At 46.1% G+C, this 20,294-nt stretch overlaps 1 protein-coding gene across 1 annotated transcript in view; it reads right to left on the bottom strand.

Moving 5' to 3' along the window:
* Positions 1–12,744, bottom strand: part of PLCXD2 (phosphatidylinositol specific phospholipase C X domain containing 2) — a 66,519-nt gene extending 53,775 nt beyond the window's left edge. Inside the window, exon 1 of the mRNA XM_002716713.6 lies at positions 12,011–12,744. Within this exon, the coding sequence (XP_002716759.1) occupies positions 12,011–12,173 (163 nt within the window). The 5' untranslated portion in view covers positions 12,174–12,744. The remainder of the gene's footprint in view (positions 1–12,010) is intronic.
* Positions 12,745–20,294: the final 7,550 nt, after the last annotated feature.

Genomic DNA, 20,294 nt, shown 5'->3' with positions numbered 1-20,294 from the left:
GCTCACCGTCATTAGAATATGAGTCATCCGACTCCACCAAGCAGATTTAACTGCTCTTCCCTGAGTGCTCAGGAAATTGGCATTGAGTTCATACTTCATGAACTTAGGACCCTGGGTGGTAATTACCTCCCCATCTGTCTCTGCCTCCTGACTGTAAGTCTCGGAAGGCAGACTCATGCCTCATTCCCGCTCAAATCTCTGCAGTTCATTTTTGGCATTTGGAGTTATTGAATACTTGCACATGTACTGTAGGTAGAGTAGATGCAGACAAATGCCTCAGTAAACAGATGCCCATTGCTCATAACCCTAAGTCTCCTGATCTTCTTTTCCAAGCCTCTCTTTGGTCCATCTATCTTCTTTAAACAGGCAGAGTTCACTTTCTCCACCTTTTCACCCCTGGCACCTGTTTACCCCCCGCTCCATTCATCTCCATTTGTCTTTCTAGATGAGTGATCTGGGTCAGTGAAGAGCAATGCATCAGAAAACATAGTGGACAACAATAAAAGAGAAAGGATAACCAAAGGAACTGCTAAAATAAAATATTGCATTGAACTATTTTAAAAGTCCCAGAGAGGAGATTCCTTGAAATTTATACCTATGTAAATTATCTTCTAATAATGTCTCCTTGGGTCCTCTCATCTTGCACACTTGAATTACAACCTTGGGGAAAAAATGTAGCACTTGCAGAAAATTTAACACGTGCAGATAGGCTGAGGCATCTTGAGGATACACAAAGTCAGCCAACCCGAGTCCAAGAGTCAAGAGCAGGGGGACCGTTTAGTAGTCTCCCCAACCAAAGACTAACATCCTTAAACTTTCTCACCACCTCAAAGGGATTCACTTGGATCCTATTTGATTATTTTCCATGAGATATGTGAGGAGAATGTTAATAATAACCCGAAACTGCTAGCAAAATCTGAGAGGGCCATGTGGCCAATTTAATATTTAATCAGTTGCCTACTGAATTATTCGTAGTTATTCACAATGCAACAAAGCAGCTATGTAAGCCAGAACACTTGGAAGCAAAAGATGCCGGTCAAGTTAGTTTTCCTTATGTGCTGAGGAGCCAAGTGGCATCTCACCATGTAAGGACAGACGTTGGCCCAGGAACCCAGCCCCTGCTTGTCTACCCCAGTGAGCTCAATGGGTTAGCACTGGAGTCAATCAGAGGCACTCAGCGTGCTCCGCAGACCTGAGACACCTTCACAGGAAGTATTTATACATAAAAGAGAGTCAAGCAGAGCTTCTCTGGTGAAGGCCTCCCTGTGACAGTCTGCAGCCCTGGCCCTGAGGTGTCCAGAGAGGCACCAGTGGAGCACTGAGCCTCCCCAGGGCTCTGCAGGTCACCTGAGTACTCCACTGCCTGTTTAGTCTCTCTTACGGGAGGCATTTTACAGCTCTCTCCATAAACATGGGTATCTGTTCTCTTTCAAAAGAACCCCAAAGAAGGTCCTGCATAGGTAGTTCATTAACTCTGCCTCTATCCTGCTAAGGTGCATCCTGCTGCCTCCAACCAGATGGCTCCTCTTCTATACAATAATCCCTCACCAGGGACACTTGGTCAGCCCTTGATGCACCTTGGTAGCTCTGAGATAATCGTGTGATCTTTAACTATCTTTTAGTTTTTAACACAGAAGAACGAATAATACTAAGGTTTCAGGGAAACTAGGAGCATGTTTAGGGCAGGAGAAAAACTCAAACGAAATAATTCTACTACAACATCCTCCTGCTTTTTTGAGCCTCTTGGTGCCATCCAGGATGTCAGTGTGAGCAATGTATGACAGTTGATGATCATGGTAAGTAATCCAAAGCTTCCATGTCACCTCTGGTTTGTAGTAGTAGTGGGGAGGCAGAGGGGCTGACCCCACCTCCACTCCTGCCCCCAAGCTGCCAACATGGTTGAGGATACACATGATCGACTTCAAAGACTTCATGTAGAACATGGGGTAAGTATAAAGGAGGGCCCCTTTCTAGAAGTAGAAATTCAAGACAGACCTACTTAAAGAAGAAGACTCTCAGTTGAAATCTTTGAAACCTATATGAAAATAAAGGATACCAGCTTTAAACAAATTATGTGATACTGGATATAACCACAGCTGTGGGTGCAGGTAGGGCATACAGTAGCTCCTTCATCATCTCTACTGGGCACTTCCTATGCCCTTTTCCAAGTCTGAAGGTTCCCACAGGTATCGCAAACTCAGCTTGCCCCAGATCAAGTATATTATTCCCTCCAGCATCCCTAAGCCCGGGCCTCTTGCATTGTGATTTTGGGGAATGCCACTCCCTCCCACTAACCCAAGCCAGCTGCAACTCTGTTTCACTCTCTAGCTAATCACCAAATCCTGTTGCTATTTCTTCCTAAAAATCTCCAGAGCATGTATCCTTTCCCTTGTCTACCCCTACCCCGCTACTCTCCTTCTTAGGTCAGCTTCACCTCCCACTTGGGTGACCTCATCAGCAGCCTAGCTGGTCCCTTGGCTTCCAGAACTTCAGGTTATGGTACATCTTGTGCTGCAGCCAGAGTGATCTTTCCTAAAACACAAAGTTGACCTTGTCAGTCACCTACCTAAAGTCCTTTGCACTCCTGCTAAGGAAAAGTTAACTTTAATGTGGCTTATTAGACCCCAAAATGTCTTCCCACTTCACTGCCTGCCACTCTCCTCCTTGTCACTTACGGCACAATCGTAGTGACCTGTTTTGGTTCATTACTGGGCCATTCCCTCTCTTCACCCATCTTGTTTACTCTCCTTGGTTCCTTTATCCTGAAGGTGAATTCCTACACATTGTTTGGAGTTTGGTTTATTCGTCACTTCCGTCAGGAGGCCTCCCTGGATGCCCAAGCCTTGGGCTGTCTCTGCTGAATGCTAGGCCTTCTCCATCTTCCTACGTTGCATATTTTGTTCTAACTGCTTGACGAAATGCCCAGTTTCCTAACTAGACTGCAAGCTCTTTGAAGGTAGTGACCAAGGCCGTATGGGTCACCACTGAGTCACCAGTGCCTGCGGGATAATAAATTTTTAACACATGGGTCAAATACAGTAAAAGAAACAATTGGGTTTCTCATCTGACCCTTCATTTCCCTTGGTAACTGAGAGGCCGTTTTGTTTTACTCTCATGTGGTTGCTTTAGGGCCTTTCGCCCATTCCTGACCAAGTCTTTCAATACCAGCTTTTTGCCCTCAGATAATGTTCAGTTTTGGCATAACCAATAAGGCTTGTTAGGATCGAGTTCCTGCTTGCTTTTTCAGCATTATCTCCATTACAGCCTTTAAATGAAATCCATGCTCTGCTAATGCCAGACAGCCTAGATGTCCTCAAGGTCACCAGCATCTCGCGGTCTCCAGTCCCTCTACAAGGTGACCCTCTCCCCTCCACCTGCAACACCTGGCTATCTATTACATGCTCTTTACTTCTTAACCCAAGGAAGCCCAGTCTACCCAGCTTTCCTTCCTACTGCCGGTAACGGAGTTGGGAACTGGTTCTCTAAAGTCATAGTCGCCTAGGCATTCTTCTCTATTGTGTTTGAGTGTTGGTCTTCCTCATGAAGGGCAGGGAGAAGAATCTTACCTCTGTCATCATCTCATCTAACACAATACCTGGCATAAAAGGGCTCTCAACTATCTTTCAAATTAATGACTTTCCTTTAAGCAAATACAACATTTTACAATGTAAAAATGCAGACGTAGTAAAGAAGCACTTTTTTTCACCCAAATTAATTCGATGTGATCATATAATTGTCAGGAGGATCCACATGGGCAGCTCCTCTCAGGACAATAACCTGAGCACAATCCCAGGGAGAACAGGTGCGCATTCTATTTTAAGTGTTATCTGTTCGGTTCTTTTTTTTTTTTTTTTTAAGGGGGGAGTGTTAATCTGGCTTCAAGTGCACTTTAAGAATATTGCTGTTGCTATATAAGGCTTCAAGCCATACATGTTCATAACATATTCATCTCAATCTGACAGAGTCTAGGAGGTTTTCAGTTCACTGCTACTGCAGATTACTGTTGCACACCAAGACATTTGCATTACAGGGCACAAATGGTTCCTGCTTTCTCTTTCATTTGAATATTGTCAGATCTGTATAGAAAAAGAAATATTGATAGAATGTTATCCGAGATGGGGCTGGTTCTGTGACGCAGTAGGCTAAACCTCTGCCTATGGCACTGGCATTCCATATGGGCTCTGGTTTGTGTCCCTGCTGCTCCTCTTCCGATCCAGCTCTCTTCTGTGGCCTGAGAAAGCAGTGGAAGATGGCCCAAGTGCTTGGGCCCCTCCATCCACGTGGGACACCTGGAGGAGGCTCCTGGCTCCTGGCTTTGGGTTGGCCCAGCTCTGGTGGCTGTGGCCCTTTGGGGCATAAGCCAGCAGATGGAAGTCCTCTCTCTGTCTCTCCCTCTCTCTGTCTATAACTCTATCTTATCAAATAGATAAATAAAATCTTTAAAAACAAAAAGAATGTTATTCAAAAAGAAATGGTACATTGTAGCTGACAGTTCTAGAATAATTGGAATTTTAAAAAAGCTATTATGCTCTTAGAAATTTCAACTGCCTTAGTAGATGGAGACTCCAGGAAAGACTGTTTCGCAGATGACATAACCTACATATCCTTCCATTAGCAGTGCAGGTCTCTGTGGCCTAATCTGTTTTATCTTGGAGTTACCTAGAGATCCAGTAATGCAATGCTTCCGTGTAGTGTCTGATCCACACGAGTGATTGGCAATATAATCCAAATTGCCATCCGTGTTTCACAACACCAGTGAGAGGCTGGAAGGGCTCCTGCTTAACCATGTGTGCAGTACAACCCAGACAGCTTTCATCAGCATTCTCCTCCACCTTGGTTCTTGATATGTGTTCAAATTCTTCGCACACACACAAACACGCCCACCCATTACAATGTCTATTAATAACCATTCCTCTGCAGACCTGGGCTGAAACGCCAATTAGGGTTAGTCAGCATCCGCACAGTGGTTTGCGATTTTTCTCAAGGCAAAGTTACAGGACACAAAAGCATTGCACTCCCATTATGTTTAGTGTGCGTGTGCTCCTAGGCTCCCAGTGGCTAGAGAGATGCAGGGGCAACCTGTCATATCGAGTGGAGGTCAGATCGGATCAGGTGTTGGAAACCAAATCCTTAGCTTCAGAAGCATGGCTGAGAGAGGAATATGCACGTGAAAGCCGCACACTTGCAAGATCTGAAATGGCCCTGGGCAGGTGTTGCAGGCTATGCATGAAGGGTGCACGACAGCAGACATTAGGATTTAGGCCCCTTGAGAGTGAAGCGTAGGTCATAGCAAGTGTGTGGTACGTGTATGTGTGTATGTGTCTGTGTGTCTGTGTTGGATAATGGGTGATGAATGTGCGTTTATGGGGTGGGTGTATGTGTTTGGAGGGATGATGAAATGATTCCAACAGCTGAGGAAGGAGTAGTGAAATACACACAAGGGTTTGTTTAGCGAGAAGTGTTTTGTAATAGCCACCCCCTTGAGCTGGGAACAAAATGACTGGGCTAGTGCTGGGGAAATGAACGGAGCCGACGTGGCCCTGTCACAAGAGGGCGGCATTCTTCCCAGAGGCTTGGTGCGTCCGGAGATGATGAGCTCTGACAGCTGAATGTGGGATGGTAGACAGGACAGAGAGGATAACTGAAGAGGATCTTCTGGCTTTCTTGATCAGCTGCCCTCATGCTGCATTTGACATCTTTGTTGCTCACATCCTGGGCAGTCCTTCATGCTTCCTGCCCTAAACTCTAAAGCCCCCTTGTGGGGTGGCCATTCAAGTCACCTTAATCTGATCAGCCAGAGAACACCGAGTTGCACGCTTTAATTGAATCCTCAGCTCCTTAACTAGATTGTAAATTATCTCAGGGAACAGACAGCATCTTATACCTCCTTTCTGTTGTCTGTCCCAGGTAAGGGCTTTCAATAAGTCACCGCTGATAATAACCACAATGATAAAAATTACAACGATTGTATAGTGCTTACTTCATACTGAATGTATTTTATATGAATGAATGTAATTATCACACTAAACAAATGAGGTAGAGCTATTACTATCTCTGCTTTACAGGGAAGGATGCTGAGTCACAGAGAGGTTAAGTAACTTGCCCTAGGTCACACAGCTTTTAAGTGACCTCAGAATCAGGATTCAAACCCAGGCACTCTGGTTGCTGCATTCCCAGTCTTAATTGCTCCTCGATCCTACTTCTTTTACACAAGTATGATTCCTGAATTCTTGGTGGTTTTCATGTGCTTTGGCAGGGGTTGGTGGACTACGAAAGAGATGAGTCTCCTTAGGAGAGAAACCTACTAACGAGAACCACAGCCGTTGCCTTGTTTTATTCTTCACACTGGCTACCCAGAGGGGAAAATGATGGAAAAAAAAGCAACAACAAAAATAAAATATTTCCATTCAATAGATCATTTTGGTCTCATTTTTTTTCTTGCATAAGTAAGTAGATCCTGGTAGATTTACCTTTGTCCCTGGTTTCCCACAGCCTCAAACTCTGTAGATGAACGGATGTGTTCTAGGGCCAACTCATGGCTCACACTACCCAAAAAGCAGAGCCATCCCCCTCGTCCGGTTACACAATTGACTGGCCCTCTTTTTGGGTGGTCTCTAAATCTCTTGTTCTGACTTCTTGAAGCAAGGTTTGAGTCATGACCCCTTCATCCTGCACCCCCCCCCCCCACCTTGCCCCGTGATGCTGTCTCCGTGTCACACGAGAGTGTGGGACCACAGGGAGAAGGGCTACGGAAATCACCAAGAGATCAGGGGCCAACCTGCATAGGCAAAGGAGAGGACTTGAGAAAGGCAGAACGGAGGAGAATGATTGGCAGCAACTTGAGAACAGAGACCAGCCTGGGCCTCGAACGCAGTGAGGAGCCCTTAAGGAAGGAAGAGCTGGCCCTGGGAAAGGAAGGCAGGCTACAGGCCAGGTCAGTGCAAGGAAAGACGAGAAGCTCAAAGCTGACAAGGGAAGAGGGCACGCAGACAGGATGCTGGCAAAGGGGTTCTCCCTGAGACAGAAGTTCTGCTTCTGACTCGTGTGGCCGTTTCACTCAGCCTCGGAGTTTTCATCTGGGGCTTCAGGAATGCTGTGCACAGGACAGGGAAGAGATGGGAAAATCGTCATTCGGCTTTATGTAGCTACTTAGGAAAGGTGAAGCCAATGTCTATTCAGATGAGCTCTGATCACAATGGAAAATGATGGTGGCTGCCAGCTCCTTTTCCAGTATTCTTACTCTGCAGTTTCATGCATTAAATTATTCACTCAGCTCTCATCAATGACTGAACTGTTGCCTCTACTAGGACTTAGGGTTAAAAAGGGAAATAAGCCATATTCTCCTTCTTTGACTTGTTCAGAGATCATGGGAAAGGCAGTCACATAAAAATAACGATGTGTTGGCCGGCGTCGCGGCTCACTAGGCTAATCCTCCGCCTAGCGGCGCCGGCATACCGGGTTCTAGTCCCGGTCGGGGCGCTGGATTCTGTCCCGGTTGCCCCTCTTCCAGGCCAGCCCTCTGCTGTGGCCAGGGAGTGCAGTGGAGGATGGCCCAGGTGCTTGGGCCCTGCACCCCATGGGAGACCAGGAAAAGCACCTGGCTCCTGGCTCCTGCCATTGGATCAGCGCGGTGCGCCGGCCGCAGCACGCCGGCCGCGGCAGCCATTGGAGGGTAAACCAACGGCAAAGGAAGACCTTTCTCTCTGTCTCTCTCTCTCACTGTCCACTCTGCCTGTCAAAAAAAAAAAAAAAAAAAAAAAAAAAAAAAAAAATAACGATGTGTTGCAAAGTGCTATGATAAAGGTACTAGCAAGCGATGTGCAGGGGCAGGTGAGGGCATCCTCAGCCCCTTCCCACACACACCCGCATTCCTTAGCACCATTCACTTCACCTGAGAAGCTCCTTTCTCAGTCCTGAAGCCCCAGCCACATCCGCCACATCCTGTGAAATCTTGATCATTCTACACTTCTCAGGTCAAATGCTATTTTCTCAACAAAGTAGTCCCTAATTCTAAAAGTTTAACTTAATCTTCCCATTCTGTGTGCTTCTGTAACACATTATTTATATCTCTATTTTCACACTTATCTCAATCAGTGTTTTAGAAAATATCTATAGTGAAGGGATTATATATACATATGTGACATGTATCTGTCTATCCATCTATATAAATACATTCACCATAGATAGTTTTATGTATGGTGTGTGTATGTATGTGTGTGTGTGTATCCACACAAACAAGTGCTGTTCAACAGTTTCATGGAAAATGCATATTATTAAAAAATTGTGTAGATTTCCAAATTTTTTGTACCAAAATAGACTTGGTTTTTAATTATAGTTTTCTTAGGCATTTTTGGAAGTGCCTTCACATATATCACTGGATTTTAAACTTCTTTGATGGTATGGTGGATGACTGAGTCATCTTGGGTCCTCCTCCCACCTTGGGGTTTCTAAAAATGCACTCAGGATCTGCTCAAATGAATGTCCATTTAGAGCAACTCATTTAAAGCCCCTTTACAATGCTAAAACGCAGGAACCCTGCTTCATTCTGTTATTTTGAGTCCTTGTTTGTGCACACCAAAAATAATTTCTTGTTTTGAATAAGATTAATAGAAACAGCCTTTGGATCTACAGTGAACCAAATCATTAGCTTCACCTCTTCCTACATTTGGATAAAGAATAGGCAAAAACCAAAACAAAACCCTCAAATTAATCAAGTAACTTTTCACCTAGAAAGGACTCTACATTTCATTTAATCCAATTTTTTGATACAAATGAAGAAACTAAATCCTGAGAAATGCAGGTACTTTTTCAACATCACACAGTTCAACACTCTTCCCAATAGATTAGTCTACCTTTAATAAAAATGGAGCATGAAATGCATGTACATATGTTATCTATACAAATACGAATCATGCTGTTTATATGTGCATATATGTATACGTAGAGAAAGATAGAATACAGTATACATTATAGAAAACTATTTTTCCTCCCAGTCCATTTGTCAATAGAGAATATCATGCTTTCATTAATGTCAATGAAAATGTTTATATAGTCTGATGCTTTAATTTAAAGCTCTGACTTGTCCAATTTCCAGATTCTTTACCCTTTGGCTATCAAGTGATTCTATTTAGTTGTTAGTAAGAATTACTTTGAGGTTGTTCTTTAAGATATTTCCGTATGTTTGGGTGAAAGTGGTCATTAACAGGTGCTCTTAACAGTTGTGCAAGTAAAATAATACATCAAGGCTCTGTTGAGAGGTGCACATCCACACATGTTATCTCTCATCATCATGTGGTCAAATGCAGCAGGTGCACTCAAATACGACATAGTTTACTCCACCCCAGTTCTGCTCTTATTGCCAGAACCCCTGCCTTCTTCCTGCCCTTTCCCATGCCATCACTGCCCCACTCCCTTCCTGACACATTGGACCCACTCTTACAGAGGCCCCGATGGGCACACACACACACACACACACACAGTAGACTGAAGCACTAAATTTTAATTTAAAACTTAGGTTCCAAATATATATATATATATATATATATACACAAACACACACACTTATACACTTATTTATATATAAATTATATACATTGCTGTATAGAATTAGAACATACATCACTCAAGTACATAACATCTGTCTGTCCCACCACAGTGATATATATTCACTCAGTTAGAGACCACCCAGCTTTAAAACTTCCTCCATTCACTCCATGCACAGAACAGTCTGTAAAAGCTGGCTTTCAGTTAGAGACTACCTCCATCGCTCTGTACTTCCCAAGGCCACCTCAAGGGCATAGGGCCAGTGCAAGGGTTTTGAAGCTCCACGGGGGCTTAAACACTAATTCTGCCACTTGGGATTTGTGTGGCCTTGAGAAAACTGCTTACCCTCTCTGAACAATCATTCCCTTATTTCTAGGATGAGGATGTTAACAGCTACTTCATGGAAGTGTCAGGACGTGAGGTAACGCATGCCAATGGAGCTGAATGGCAGTGTTCAGTAACTAACAGCTATGATGACAATGAAGGACAAGGAGGAAGAGGAAGAGAAGTGGTGGAAGGCAGCCGGTCAGCTCCACTTCCTGAAAACCTTCTATATTTCAGAATTTCCCAGAAGGCCTGCTCGCCTTTATCTGGAGAGAGTATTCAACTCAAGGCAGAGAAAAAAGAACAAGCAGGAGAGTCCCTGCATGACTAGCACTGAGGATGGGATCTGCCTGTTTTGAGCTTACATATGCACACACATATGACCTTTCTACCGCTGAGAAAAGGGCAGTTTCACAGTAGTGAATCCAGCATCTTTTGAGGAATCAATTCCATTTTCCTCCCTTCTTGTTGCATACATCCACAAAGCTGTGTGAACAAAGTCTGGTGTCCCCCACAGCCGCTAACTGCAGACTTTCCAGTTACAGTATTGGGCCCCAGGTACTTGCTGCTCTGCAATCCTCCTCATCCCTGACGATACTAGCAACCGCAGAAACACCCTAGTGCTCACAGGACAAACTCCAGCTCCTTTCCAGTCACAGAGTCAGGGTGAACAGTCAAGCTCTAGGGTTTGAGCCATCCAAGTCCAAGAAAAGAGGAAGCCCCAACCTGCCTCGGAAATGCCCTGGCCATTTTCAGCCTGCCTAGGATGCCATTCTATTTGCAAACACATACTACCTGCCTGCCACACACCACAACAAAATAACTCCATTGTTACGCCTGAAGGCAATGACTAATGTTACACGTGGCCCGTGCATCACTTTGGTGATGACTCCACAGGCGTCAATCAAACATGGAAAAGACGTGTTCTAAAGCACGGGCATCTGGCGTTTCCCAGGGAGCTGCTGCCAATGGCTGGTAGAACAGAAGTGATCATAACTCTACAGAAAGTTAGCAGGTCTCTCCTTGCTCAAAAGCAACAAGGGCCCATGAGGACAATGAACCTGGGCGACCTCGAAAAGAAGAGGCAAGTAAGGAAAAGACTGCATTTCAAGCCTGTGTTCCTCTTCCTTGTGCATAGAAAGCAAAGATTGGGGTTGCATGAGGTCACTGGTCAGCCAGCAGAAAGGCAGACTGGCCGGGGAATGCCCGGGAGTCCGTCTGTAGTCTAGGGGTGAACTGCAATTGTTGTGTCTCCGAGGGAGAGGATTGGCAGCAGTCCATCCTCTGCTCCTGGGGTGCTTTCCAAGTATTGGCATCAAAGGATTCTGCTCAGCACATCAGGCCACAACTCATTGGAGTGCAAACATCTGTCCCTAGAAACCGCACCAACTACTTTTTGAGTGGAAGAAAGGGGACACATTTATCAAATCCAAAGCGTGATGGCAGGGGATAAACCCCCCAGCTGAGAGACAGTGGCTGGAGCAGAAGCCTTTTCAAGCTGTAGTTCTAGATCAGTCAGGCAGAGACACCTGTGTATATATAGACAAAGCCTCAAACACGACCATCTCATCACACCTAATGACTGCCTGTGATGACAGCTTGGATTCTCTATTTTTGGCTTTCCCAGCAACAAAAACATGGGTCTTTATCCTCATCCCGCATTCTGAACCTGCCTTACCTGCTTGTCATTTTTCCAATACACAAGGTCAGATACGTAAGAAAGGAAACATTTTTCGGTTTTAATTTAGATGCAAGGCTAAAATTGTTATGACTATTCATAACCCCCCATCTCTCTTCTTCTTTTTTTTTTTTTAACGTGATCAAGTAGATGCACTCCTCACATGCCCTGACCCCGACATTAAGAAGGTTAATGTTCTTAGAATGAGGCTATCAAGTCTAAACCAAGCAAACAAACAAAACCAGTGGTGCGGTGCTTCCATTCTCAAGTGTCCCTTTTGCCAATGATGCAGTGTACTTAAACCTTTTGGAAGCAGCTCCGCTGGTGTTAAGTTTTTGGTTTGGACATACAAAGGGGTCACTGACAATTATTTTTCCTTAGCACAATAGAAAAGCCACCCAACCCATCAACAACACTAACATGGCAGAAGCAAACACCGTGGAACAAGTAGGAACAGAAGAATACCTGGGATTGCCAGATGGGAAAGGGGGACGTGGTGGAGGTGAGGGGGGAGCGAGGCCATCCAGTCGGCATTGCAGACCTCCGCTGCTGTCTTTGTCCCGCTGGGGTTGGGGGAGCAGATGGTCCCCATCCTGAGTTTCCTCCTTGCCTTCCTAACTGCTAGCATCCCTCTCGTCAACAAATCGGTCAGGTTCAGCCCCGGGGCCACTCACTCAGTGATCATCACTGCTGTAGATGTTTCAGGGCCACCTTTGTCACGCCAGTCTTTGCAAGACGCCTTGCTGGCTAAGAGATGGGGCAAAGAGGTGGTTCCTACCTCCCAGCACCCGCAGTCCCCACCCTCTACGGCCCAGTCTTCCTTAATCGGCTCAGTCCCAGCCCTGTTAAACTTCTTAGGTTTCCCTGCGGCGGTGGGGGAAGGCAGGCCCCCGGAGAGAAAGCTTACAGAAGCCGCACGTCCGAAGAGCAGCCACGCCCGCAGCTACTCACACGACAGGTGCCCGCGCAGCCCACAGACATGCCCGCGGGTCTACACACGTGTGCGCGCCCGGGCGCACCAGCTCCAGCCTGACTCGGGCTTCTATGGAGGACTCCGGGCTGGTCCATAAGCCGGGCCCGCCTGTCGTTCGCTCCCCCTGGCTTCCCAGCACCGACGCCCCCTGCCCGGTGGCTTCCTGAAAAGACACTCCGAAGTGCAGCCGCCGGCTCCCGGACTCCCGGCAGCCCCGCCCCGCACTGCCGGGCAGATTTGCCGGGCTAGGAGGCCGGTGATTGGCCGCGGGCGGAGCGCGCTGTGATTGGCCAGCGCCCTTCGGGGCTGCCCCTCTGTCCCGCTCCCACGCCTCCCCTGCTCCCCAGTCTCCGCCCTCCATCACTCCCGCTTGCCTGCGTGCGGAAACCGGCAGCTGCTGCGGCTGCAATCGTGGGAACTTGGGGGCTTGGCCGGTTGGCGTTCACGCGGGTTGTCCTGCAGCCTTAAAGTCTTTGGATGTTCTTCGCGTCCGCGACTGTTTCTACCCCCGCCCCGCCGCCCACAGTGACCATTGTCCAGAGAGCATTGCCTTTTCTGTAAACCACCAGAAGCAGCAGCAATATGAGCTGTCCAGGGGCTAAGAAAGGTGCAAGGGTGATTTGTGTTTTAAGTGGCACATCATTAAGATTCACCTGCAGACAGCTGGGCAGCACTTCGTTGCTGTTATGCCCATTGCACAGAAGAGAAGGCTATTTTACATTTGTATTGGTCTGCTGTTTGGAATTCTCTCTCAAATTCTTTGTCCCATTAGGTTTCCACAAGCCCCACAAGGCGGGGGTCGGCGGTGGTTGCGGGTATGACCCCTAGAGTATATTAAATGGCACTCTGGGAGCATTCTTGGAGCAGTTGCTGGGTAACGCTGTCTGGAAACCCTGTTTTGAATGAGGCTCCTTAGCCCGGATACGTGGAGGCACACAACTCATTTCCCTGCTTTCAGCAATGTTCCCAACTCCTCCAAGTGGCCTTTGCCCGTGGTGGAAAACTGTAGGGTCCCTATTGCAGTGTATGAGACATTTCACATCGAATCTCCAGGAACATCCTCATAAACAGGCAACTCAAGAAATGCACCCTGGCCTTGAAGGCAGGGGTCTGGAGGGCTTCAGCTCAGGCAAATCCTCAGCGAGGCTGCAGGGCCTTAAGGGAAAAGGAAACAGCGGTTAGAGCTAAGGGAAGATTGAATGTTCACGAACAGATCTGGGGTGACATCTAATCACCAACCCCCATCTACTTTAATATACACGCTTATGCCCAATTGCACATTGTCCCCTTTTGACATCTTATTAAAATTTCCTCTATTCTTATCATTCATTTAAATTTGTGAAGCCAGTGTTGTGGCTTAGCTGGATAATCTGACTCACTGGATGTCTGTATCCCATATCAAAGTACTGATTGGAGTCTCAGCTCTTCTTCTGATCCAACTTCCTGCTAATGCACCTGGGAAGACAGCACATGATGGCCCAAGTACTACATTTTTTTTTTTTTAAAGACAGAATTACAGAGAGACATAGAGACAGAGAGAGAAAGATGTCTTCCATCTGCTGGTTCACTCCCCAGATGGCCACAACAGCTGGAGTTGAGCTCACCTGAAGCCAGGAGCCAGCAGTTTCTTCCAGGTCTCCCACACAGGTGCAGGGGCCCATGCACTTGGGCCATCTTTCACTGCATTAGCAGGGAGCTGGATTAGAAGTAGAGCATCCAGGACTTGAACCTTCACCCATAAGGGATGCCAGGGCTTTACCCCTCTGTACCAAAGTGCTGGGGCCCAAGTATTTTGAGTTCCTGCTTTCCACATGGGAAACTTGGATGGAGTTCCTGGCTCCTGCCTTCAACTTGGTCCAGTTCTGGCAGTTGCAGCCATTTGTGGAGTAAACCAGTGGATGGAAGATATCTCTGTCTCTGTGCCTTTCAAATAAATAAGTAAATCTTGGGGCTGGCGCCGCGGCTCACTAGGCTAATCCTCCACCTGTGGGGCCGGCACACCAGGTTCTAGTCTGGGTCAGGGCGCCGGATTCTGTCCCGGTTGCCCCTCTTCCAAGCCATCTCTCTGCTATGGCCCGGGAGTGCAGTGGAGGATGGCCCAGGTCCTTGGGCCCTGCACCCCATGGGAGACCAGGAGAAGCACCTGGCTCCTGGCTTTGAATCAGCGCGGTGCACTGGCCGCAGAGTGCCGACCGCAGTGGCCATTGGAGGGTGAACCAACGGCAAAAGGAAGACCTTTCTCTGTCTCTCTCTCTCACTGTCCACTCTGCCTGTCAAAAAAAAAAAAAAAAAAAAGTAAATCTTGAAAAGAAACTTGCTAGTGGCATTATAGCAACAAACAGCTTTTTTGTTTGGTCTGGAAGAATATCATTTATCAGTTAATTAAAAGAGTGTATAAGAGTGTGTAACATTTGTCATATGTCTTATGATGCTTAAAGGGCATTTTAATATAGTGCTCTTTTTAAAACTATATCTCAAGATATTGGGAATATTGTTAGATAGGACAATAGCCTATATGTGTAAGAAGGGCTGAGGAACAAAAGCAGGGGTTTTCTTTGGTTGAATGAGGGAAGAGGCACCGGGAAGCCAGTCTGAGAAGCAGACCGGCAGTTGCACATCAAAAGTCTTGCCCATGCCAGGTAATTTTGTTAGGAGGGTTCCAGCCTACCCTCAGTGGACGGATGGCTTAGGGAATCCTTCCTGCTCTGTGCCAGTGAGGCTGGTAGGTCCAATAACACTGTGCTGATGAAGTCCACGAATTCCATGCCCAGGAAAGCCTTCTGCCCATTACTATCCCAGAAGAAGAGGGAGGAGGAGATAAGGCAGGCTGATGTCTATAAAGAATGCAGACTGTACTCTCAGTTCTCTGCTGAGATGCCCACCTGACCTATCAGATATGTTCTCTTCATTAACTTTTGCTAGCATGCTTAGTGCTACTCTGCCTCATGTCTGAAATTCTTTTCTTGCAGGAAGACAAGGGTTTTTGGTTCAGCTATCTCAGTTAGCAATATGACATCTAGCTGCTTGAGTCAACAAAAATGGCCACTCCCCACCCCGACCACCACCATCTCCCTCCCCACCACCAAAAAAAAAAAAAAAAAAAAAAAAAAAAAAAAAAAAATCACTGTGAAGAGATTACCTAAGATCTGTTTTTCAAATGTCATCATCTGGGCTTCCTTTGAACTTTCATTTCTTATTTTTAAGTTTAAAAGGCAGAGACACAAAAAGAAACTTCTGTCTGCTGGTTCATTTCCCAAATGCCTGCAACAAGCAGGAGCTAAATCAGACCCAAGCCAGGAGCCAGAAACTCAATCTAGATCTCGCATGTGTGTGGCGGGGACCCAACTACTTGAACCATTACCTGCTGCTTTCCAGGGTGTGTGTGAGTAGCAAGCTGGATCAGAAGTAGGACTGAGACTCAAACCAGACACAGCATTTGATAAGGGAAGCAGGTGCTCTAAGCTACGTCTTAACCCCTGTGCCAAATGCCAGCTCTACTTTGAACTTAAATAGATATATGTATACTTGTAATATATATAGTAATACATGTACATTTGAAATATACACATGTATGCAAATTCCCATACAGAAAAGTTTATGGAAGCTGCTTAAGGCAAACACAATGTTTTCTTTAAGCTTTATTATGAAATGTTGATTTCAGTGCTTGTTTCCTCTATTTTTCAGCTTTTAATGGAAGACATGAACATAGTAAGAAAGCATCAAACTTTACAGACTTGGCAGCATCACTGTGTGAGAATTTGAAAGCAAGAGGACTGGAATCACTTCAGAAGGAGCTGTTTTGCCATTCTATGAAATTGGCAGCTCTTCCATTCAGGACAACTTGATTTGCCCAAGAAAACAGTTCTGGGCACGGGGGTAGGTGGTGGTATGGTGGTGATGGTGGTGACACTGTCTCCAAATAGTTCCAAATCAGTCCTGGGAGAACACTTGCAGATGAAAACAGAGCATCAATACTTGGCACACGGCAGAAGTTCAGTAGACAGTTGTTGGAATCAAGTAAATGCTTGGTGAAACAGGCTCTGCAGGGCTCTAGGTAGTGCACCAGGCAATGCTTTTCAGACTTTAAGTGCAAAGCAATCATATTCTGATTGAAGGGGTTGAGATAGATCTGGTAGTCTGCATTTTTAAAAAGATTTATCTGAAAGGCAGAATGACAGTGAGAGAGAGAGAGAGGTAGAGAGAGAAAAGACAGAGACAGAGATGGAGAGAGCTCTTCCTTCTACAGGCTCATTCCTCAAATGCCTGCAGCAACCAGTGCTGGGCCAAGCCAAACAAGAACCAGGAGCTCCATCCAGGTCTTCCACATGGGTGGAGGAGACCCAGGTACTTGGGTGATCATCCCCTTAGGTAAATCAGCAGGAAGCAGGATTGGAACTGCAGAGTAGCTGGGACTGGAACTTGTGCCCTTGTATAGGATTCAAGAGTTCCAAGTGGCAACTTAACCTGCTGTGCCACAACATCTGCCCTGATATTCTGCTTTTTTAACAGGCAATCAAACAATTCTGATGCAACTGGTAAGGACTATGAGTAGCAAGACCTTACAAGGGGCTGGCGCTGTGGAGTAGTAGGTAAAGCTGCCACTTGCAGTGCTGGCATCCCATACGGGTGCTGGTTCAAGTTCCGACTGTTCCACTTCCAGTCCAGCTCTCTGCTATGGCCTGGGAAAGCAGGGAGGGTGGCCCAAGGCCTTGGGCCCATGCACCCCCGTAGGAGACCTGGAGAAGCTCCTGGTTTCTGGCTTCGGATTGGCACAGCTCTGGCCATTGCAGCCAGTTGGGGAGTGAACCAGTGGATGGAAGACCTCTCTCTCTCTTTTTCTCTCTCTCTGCATCTTTTTCTCTGTGTAATTATAACTTTCAAGTAAAATAAACAAATCTTAAAAAAAAAAAAAGGCCTTACAAAACAGGTTCAGGTTTAACAGTTGGCAATGTGCATTGTTTTTCCCTTCTTTCTCAAAATCTTATATTTTTGTAATAAAAAATAAGTTAATATTAAGAATCCAAGCTAGGGTAGGGTATTGTGGCACAGTGGGTTAAGTCACTGCTTGAGACACCCACATCCCATATTGCTGTGCCTGGTTTGTGTTCCAGCTATTCTGTGTTTCTGAGCCAGTTTCCTGCTAATGTGATTGGAGGTAGTGGATGGTGGCCCAAATGCCATCATTGGATTCCTGGTTCCTGGTTTCTGCCTGGCCCACCACTGGATATTGTGGGTGTGTGGACAGAGAACCAGTGTGTGGACAATCTCTCTCTGTCCTTCTTTTCTCTCAGTCATTCTGCCTTTAAAATAAATAAATAAATCTTTAAAAGAAAAAAAAAATAATCCAGGGACTGGTGCTGTGGCATAGCGGGTTAAGCTTCTGTCAGCATCCCATATGGGTGCTGGTTCGAGTTCTGACTGCTCCACTTCCTATCCAGTTTCCTGCTAATGTGCTTGGGAAAGCTGCAGAAGATGGCCCAATAAAAGCAATGTAAAGAGAGGTGGCAGGCCAGTTAATGGCTGCTTTACACAATGAAGGAAAACCAACAGGCTGGTCCACTGCATTGGTTTTCAGTGTGGAAAGCCGGAGCTTCAGCAGAAGTCCCTTATGGAGAGCCCTGGCAGCTCTGCCAGCCAAGAGCTGGGTCACTGGAAACAGACCTGCCCTGGAGTCTAAGGGCTCCAGGCCAGAGCCACAGGCCTTGAGGCTCTCAGCTGAAAAGCCCTTCACTCGGGCCAGCTTCCAAAGTAACCACTGCTGTCCAGGGGATGACCAAGTAGGGTCAGCAACACTGCAGGCAGAACTGTAAAGTAACTAAACATGTTTTCCTTTTAGAGCTGCCACCTACCTTCTCTTCAAGCCAGCTCTCCTTCGAGGCTAGCTAGGTGACAGAAGTCAACAGGGTGCCTCCCTTACGATGTACCTCATATGATGAGACAGGTCTGGCCTCATAACTAGCGAGGTCTTAAAGCCCACCTGATTACTATCAGGCCCCTTTCTGTCAGTTTCTATTTGCTTCTCAATGAGAAAACTTGCCTGTGATTTAGACATCTTTCTTAGGTCCTCTAATATAACACTGTCCTCAGTTTAGAGCCTGTGAGTTTAAACTGCTTGTTAGATTCATTTTCTTCAGACTTGACAAAGTAAATTCTGGGTGGCCAAGCTCTTGAAACCTCGATGGAAGCAGTTTCTGCAAGCTGGCACTGCATCCGGCTGTGGAAGCCACCTCCTGCTGGAACCCTGTCTTGACTGCCCTTCCCAACGAAGACACTTTCAACATGAAGCAGCCAGAGTGATCATCACCCAGCCTCCCTAACAGATGCCAGGGTCCATTCTTGTTGAGGGGAGATACGAGGAGTCAGATGGGTTAATAGACAGTCAGGGTGGCCCCAGTGGAATTTGGGGTATAAAATGCTTGCTTCTCCCCAAAAGGTTGTCTTTAGCAAGAGCAAAATGTTTGTCTTCCTTCCTTGAAAATCTCCAAATTTATCATGAGAATAGCAAGGGAGTGGTGATTACATCTTCCTAAGTTTACAGTTTATTGTAAAAACAAGTTAGGTATCCCACCCTTGTGATGCCAGATAGGTTAAAGAATTGTAAATCAGGTCTATTGTTGGGGTAGTTCCCACCTTATTGATTGAGAGCTTTGTCTCAGAAATTGTACTTAAAAACCCCAGTGTCACTGGGTCCTTTGGGTTTTTGCTTCTCTTGAAGCCCCCTCCATACCAACCTGGCTCTCCTTCTATCTATGTAACTCTGCATTTAAAATAAAAAATTATAAATAAATAATTTATAATTATATAATAATTTCTATAAATAAATAATTTATTTATTTATGGGAAAGGGCTTATTGGGAAAACCCGACAGACCAGAGGGAAGGGGCAAAGAAGGAAAAGAGGGAGAAGGACAGTGTAAGAGAGAGATCCAGAGAGAGATCAACAGATAGAGAGAGGCAGAGAGAAAGAGAGCCACATATTCAGGAACAGGTCCTTGTAAAACTTTGCCAGGGGGTGGGCAGGGAAGTAGGAGCAGTGAATCCCATTAGAATGGGGGTGGGGCTGATGCTGGTGGTTGGGCCACGTGGCTACATGGCTAAAATAAAGTTTAAAAAAAAGAAAGAAAAAAAGGAAAAAACAATCCAGGTTAATAATCTCTAAGTATAAAAGAAAATTTTTTGTCATATTATGTAATGAAACCAAATTATCACTGATATTTGTCTATTATGCCACAGATATTTTGGGGAAAATAATTTTAAAATAAAAATTAATGTGAGGGTGAAGTAGGCAGGCATACAGGTTAAAATTGATCTGATTTGTGAACTGGAAGACCACGCCCCTGTGTGGCCTCATGCTCCTACCTGATGCCTTTGCCACGCCCCTGTGTGGCCTCATTCCCCTACCTGGCCACACCGGGGTGCCCACCAGCCAATCAGGTTAATTAACCACTCCCCTTTGGAGTGGGTTAAAAGCCTAGGGCACATTGTGCCCGGGGCCCTGCTCTTCTTCCCTGGCCTCTTGCCAGGACAGGGCTTGCAGTAGCCCCGCGCCTCCAGGGCTCATGACTTTCAGGCCATGTGCTCTAGGCTTCCTGGCCTAGATGCTCTTCCACATGGCTGGTTCCTGGTGCTCGGTATGAACCCCTATTCACCTCTCTCCCCTAAATAGAGCTCTCACTCTCTTATGCAACTTTCTTACTAAATAAAAGCTTAAAACGTACCTTGCTGCCTCGTTTATCTGTGCTGGTATTTAGAATTCTTCTCTAAATATTAGGCAAGA

The sequence above is a fragment of the Oryctolagus cuniculus genome, chromosome 4 (assembly GCF_051225735.1).
Source record: "Oryctolagus cuniculus isolate XC-2025 breed Fujian yellow rabbit chromosome 4, ASM5122573v1, whole genome shotgun sequence".
NCBI classification, from domain to species: Eukaryota; Metazoa; Chordata; class Mammalia; order Lagomorpha; family Leporidae; genus Oryctolagus; species Oryctolagus cuniculus.
This window is presented reverse-complemented; position numbering and strand designations above follow the sequence as displayed.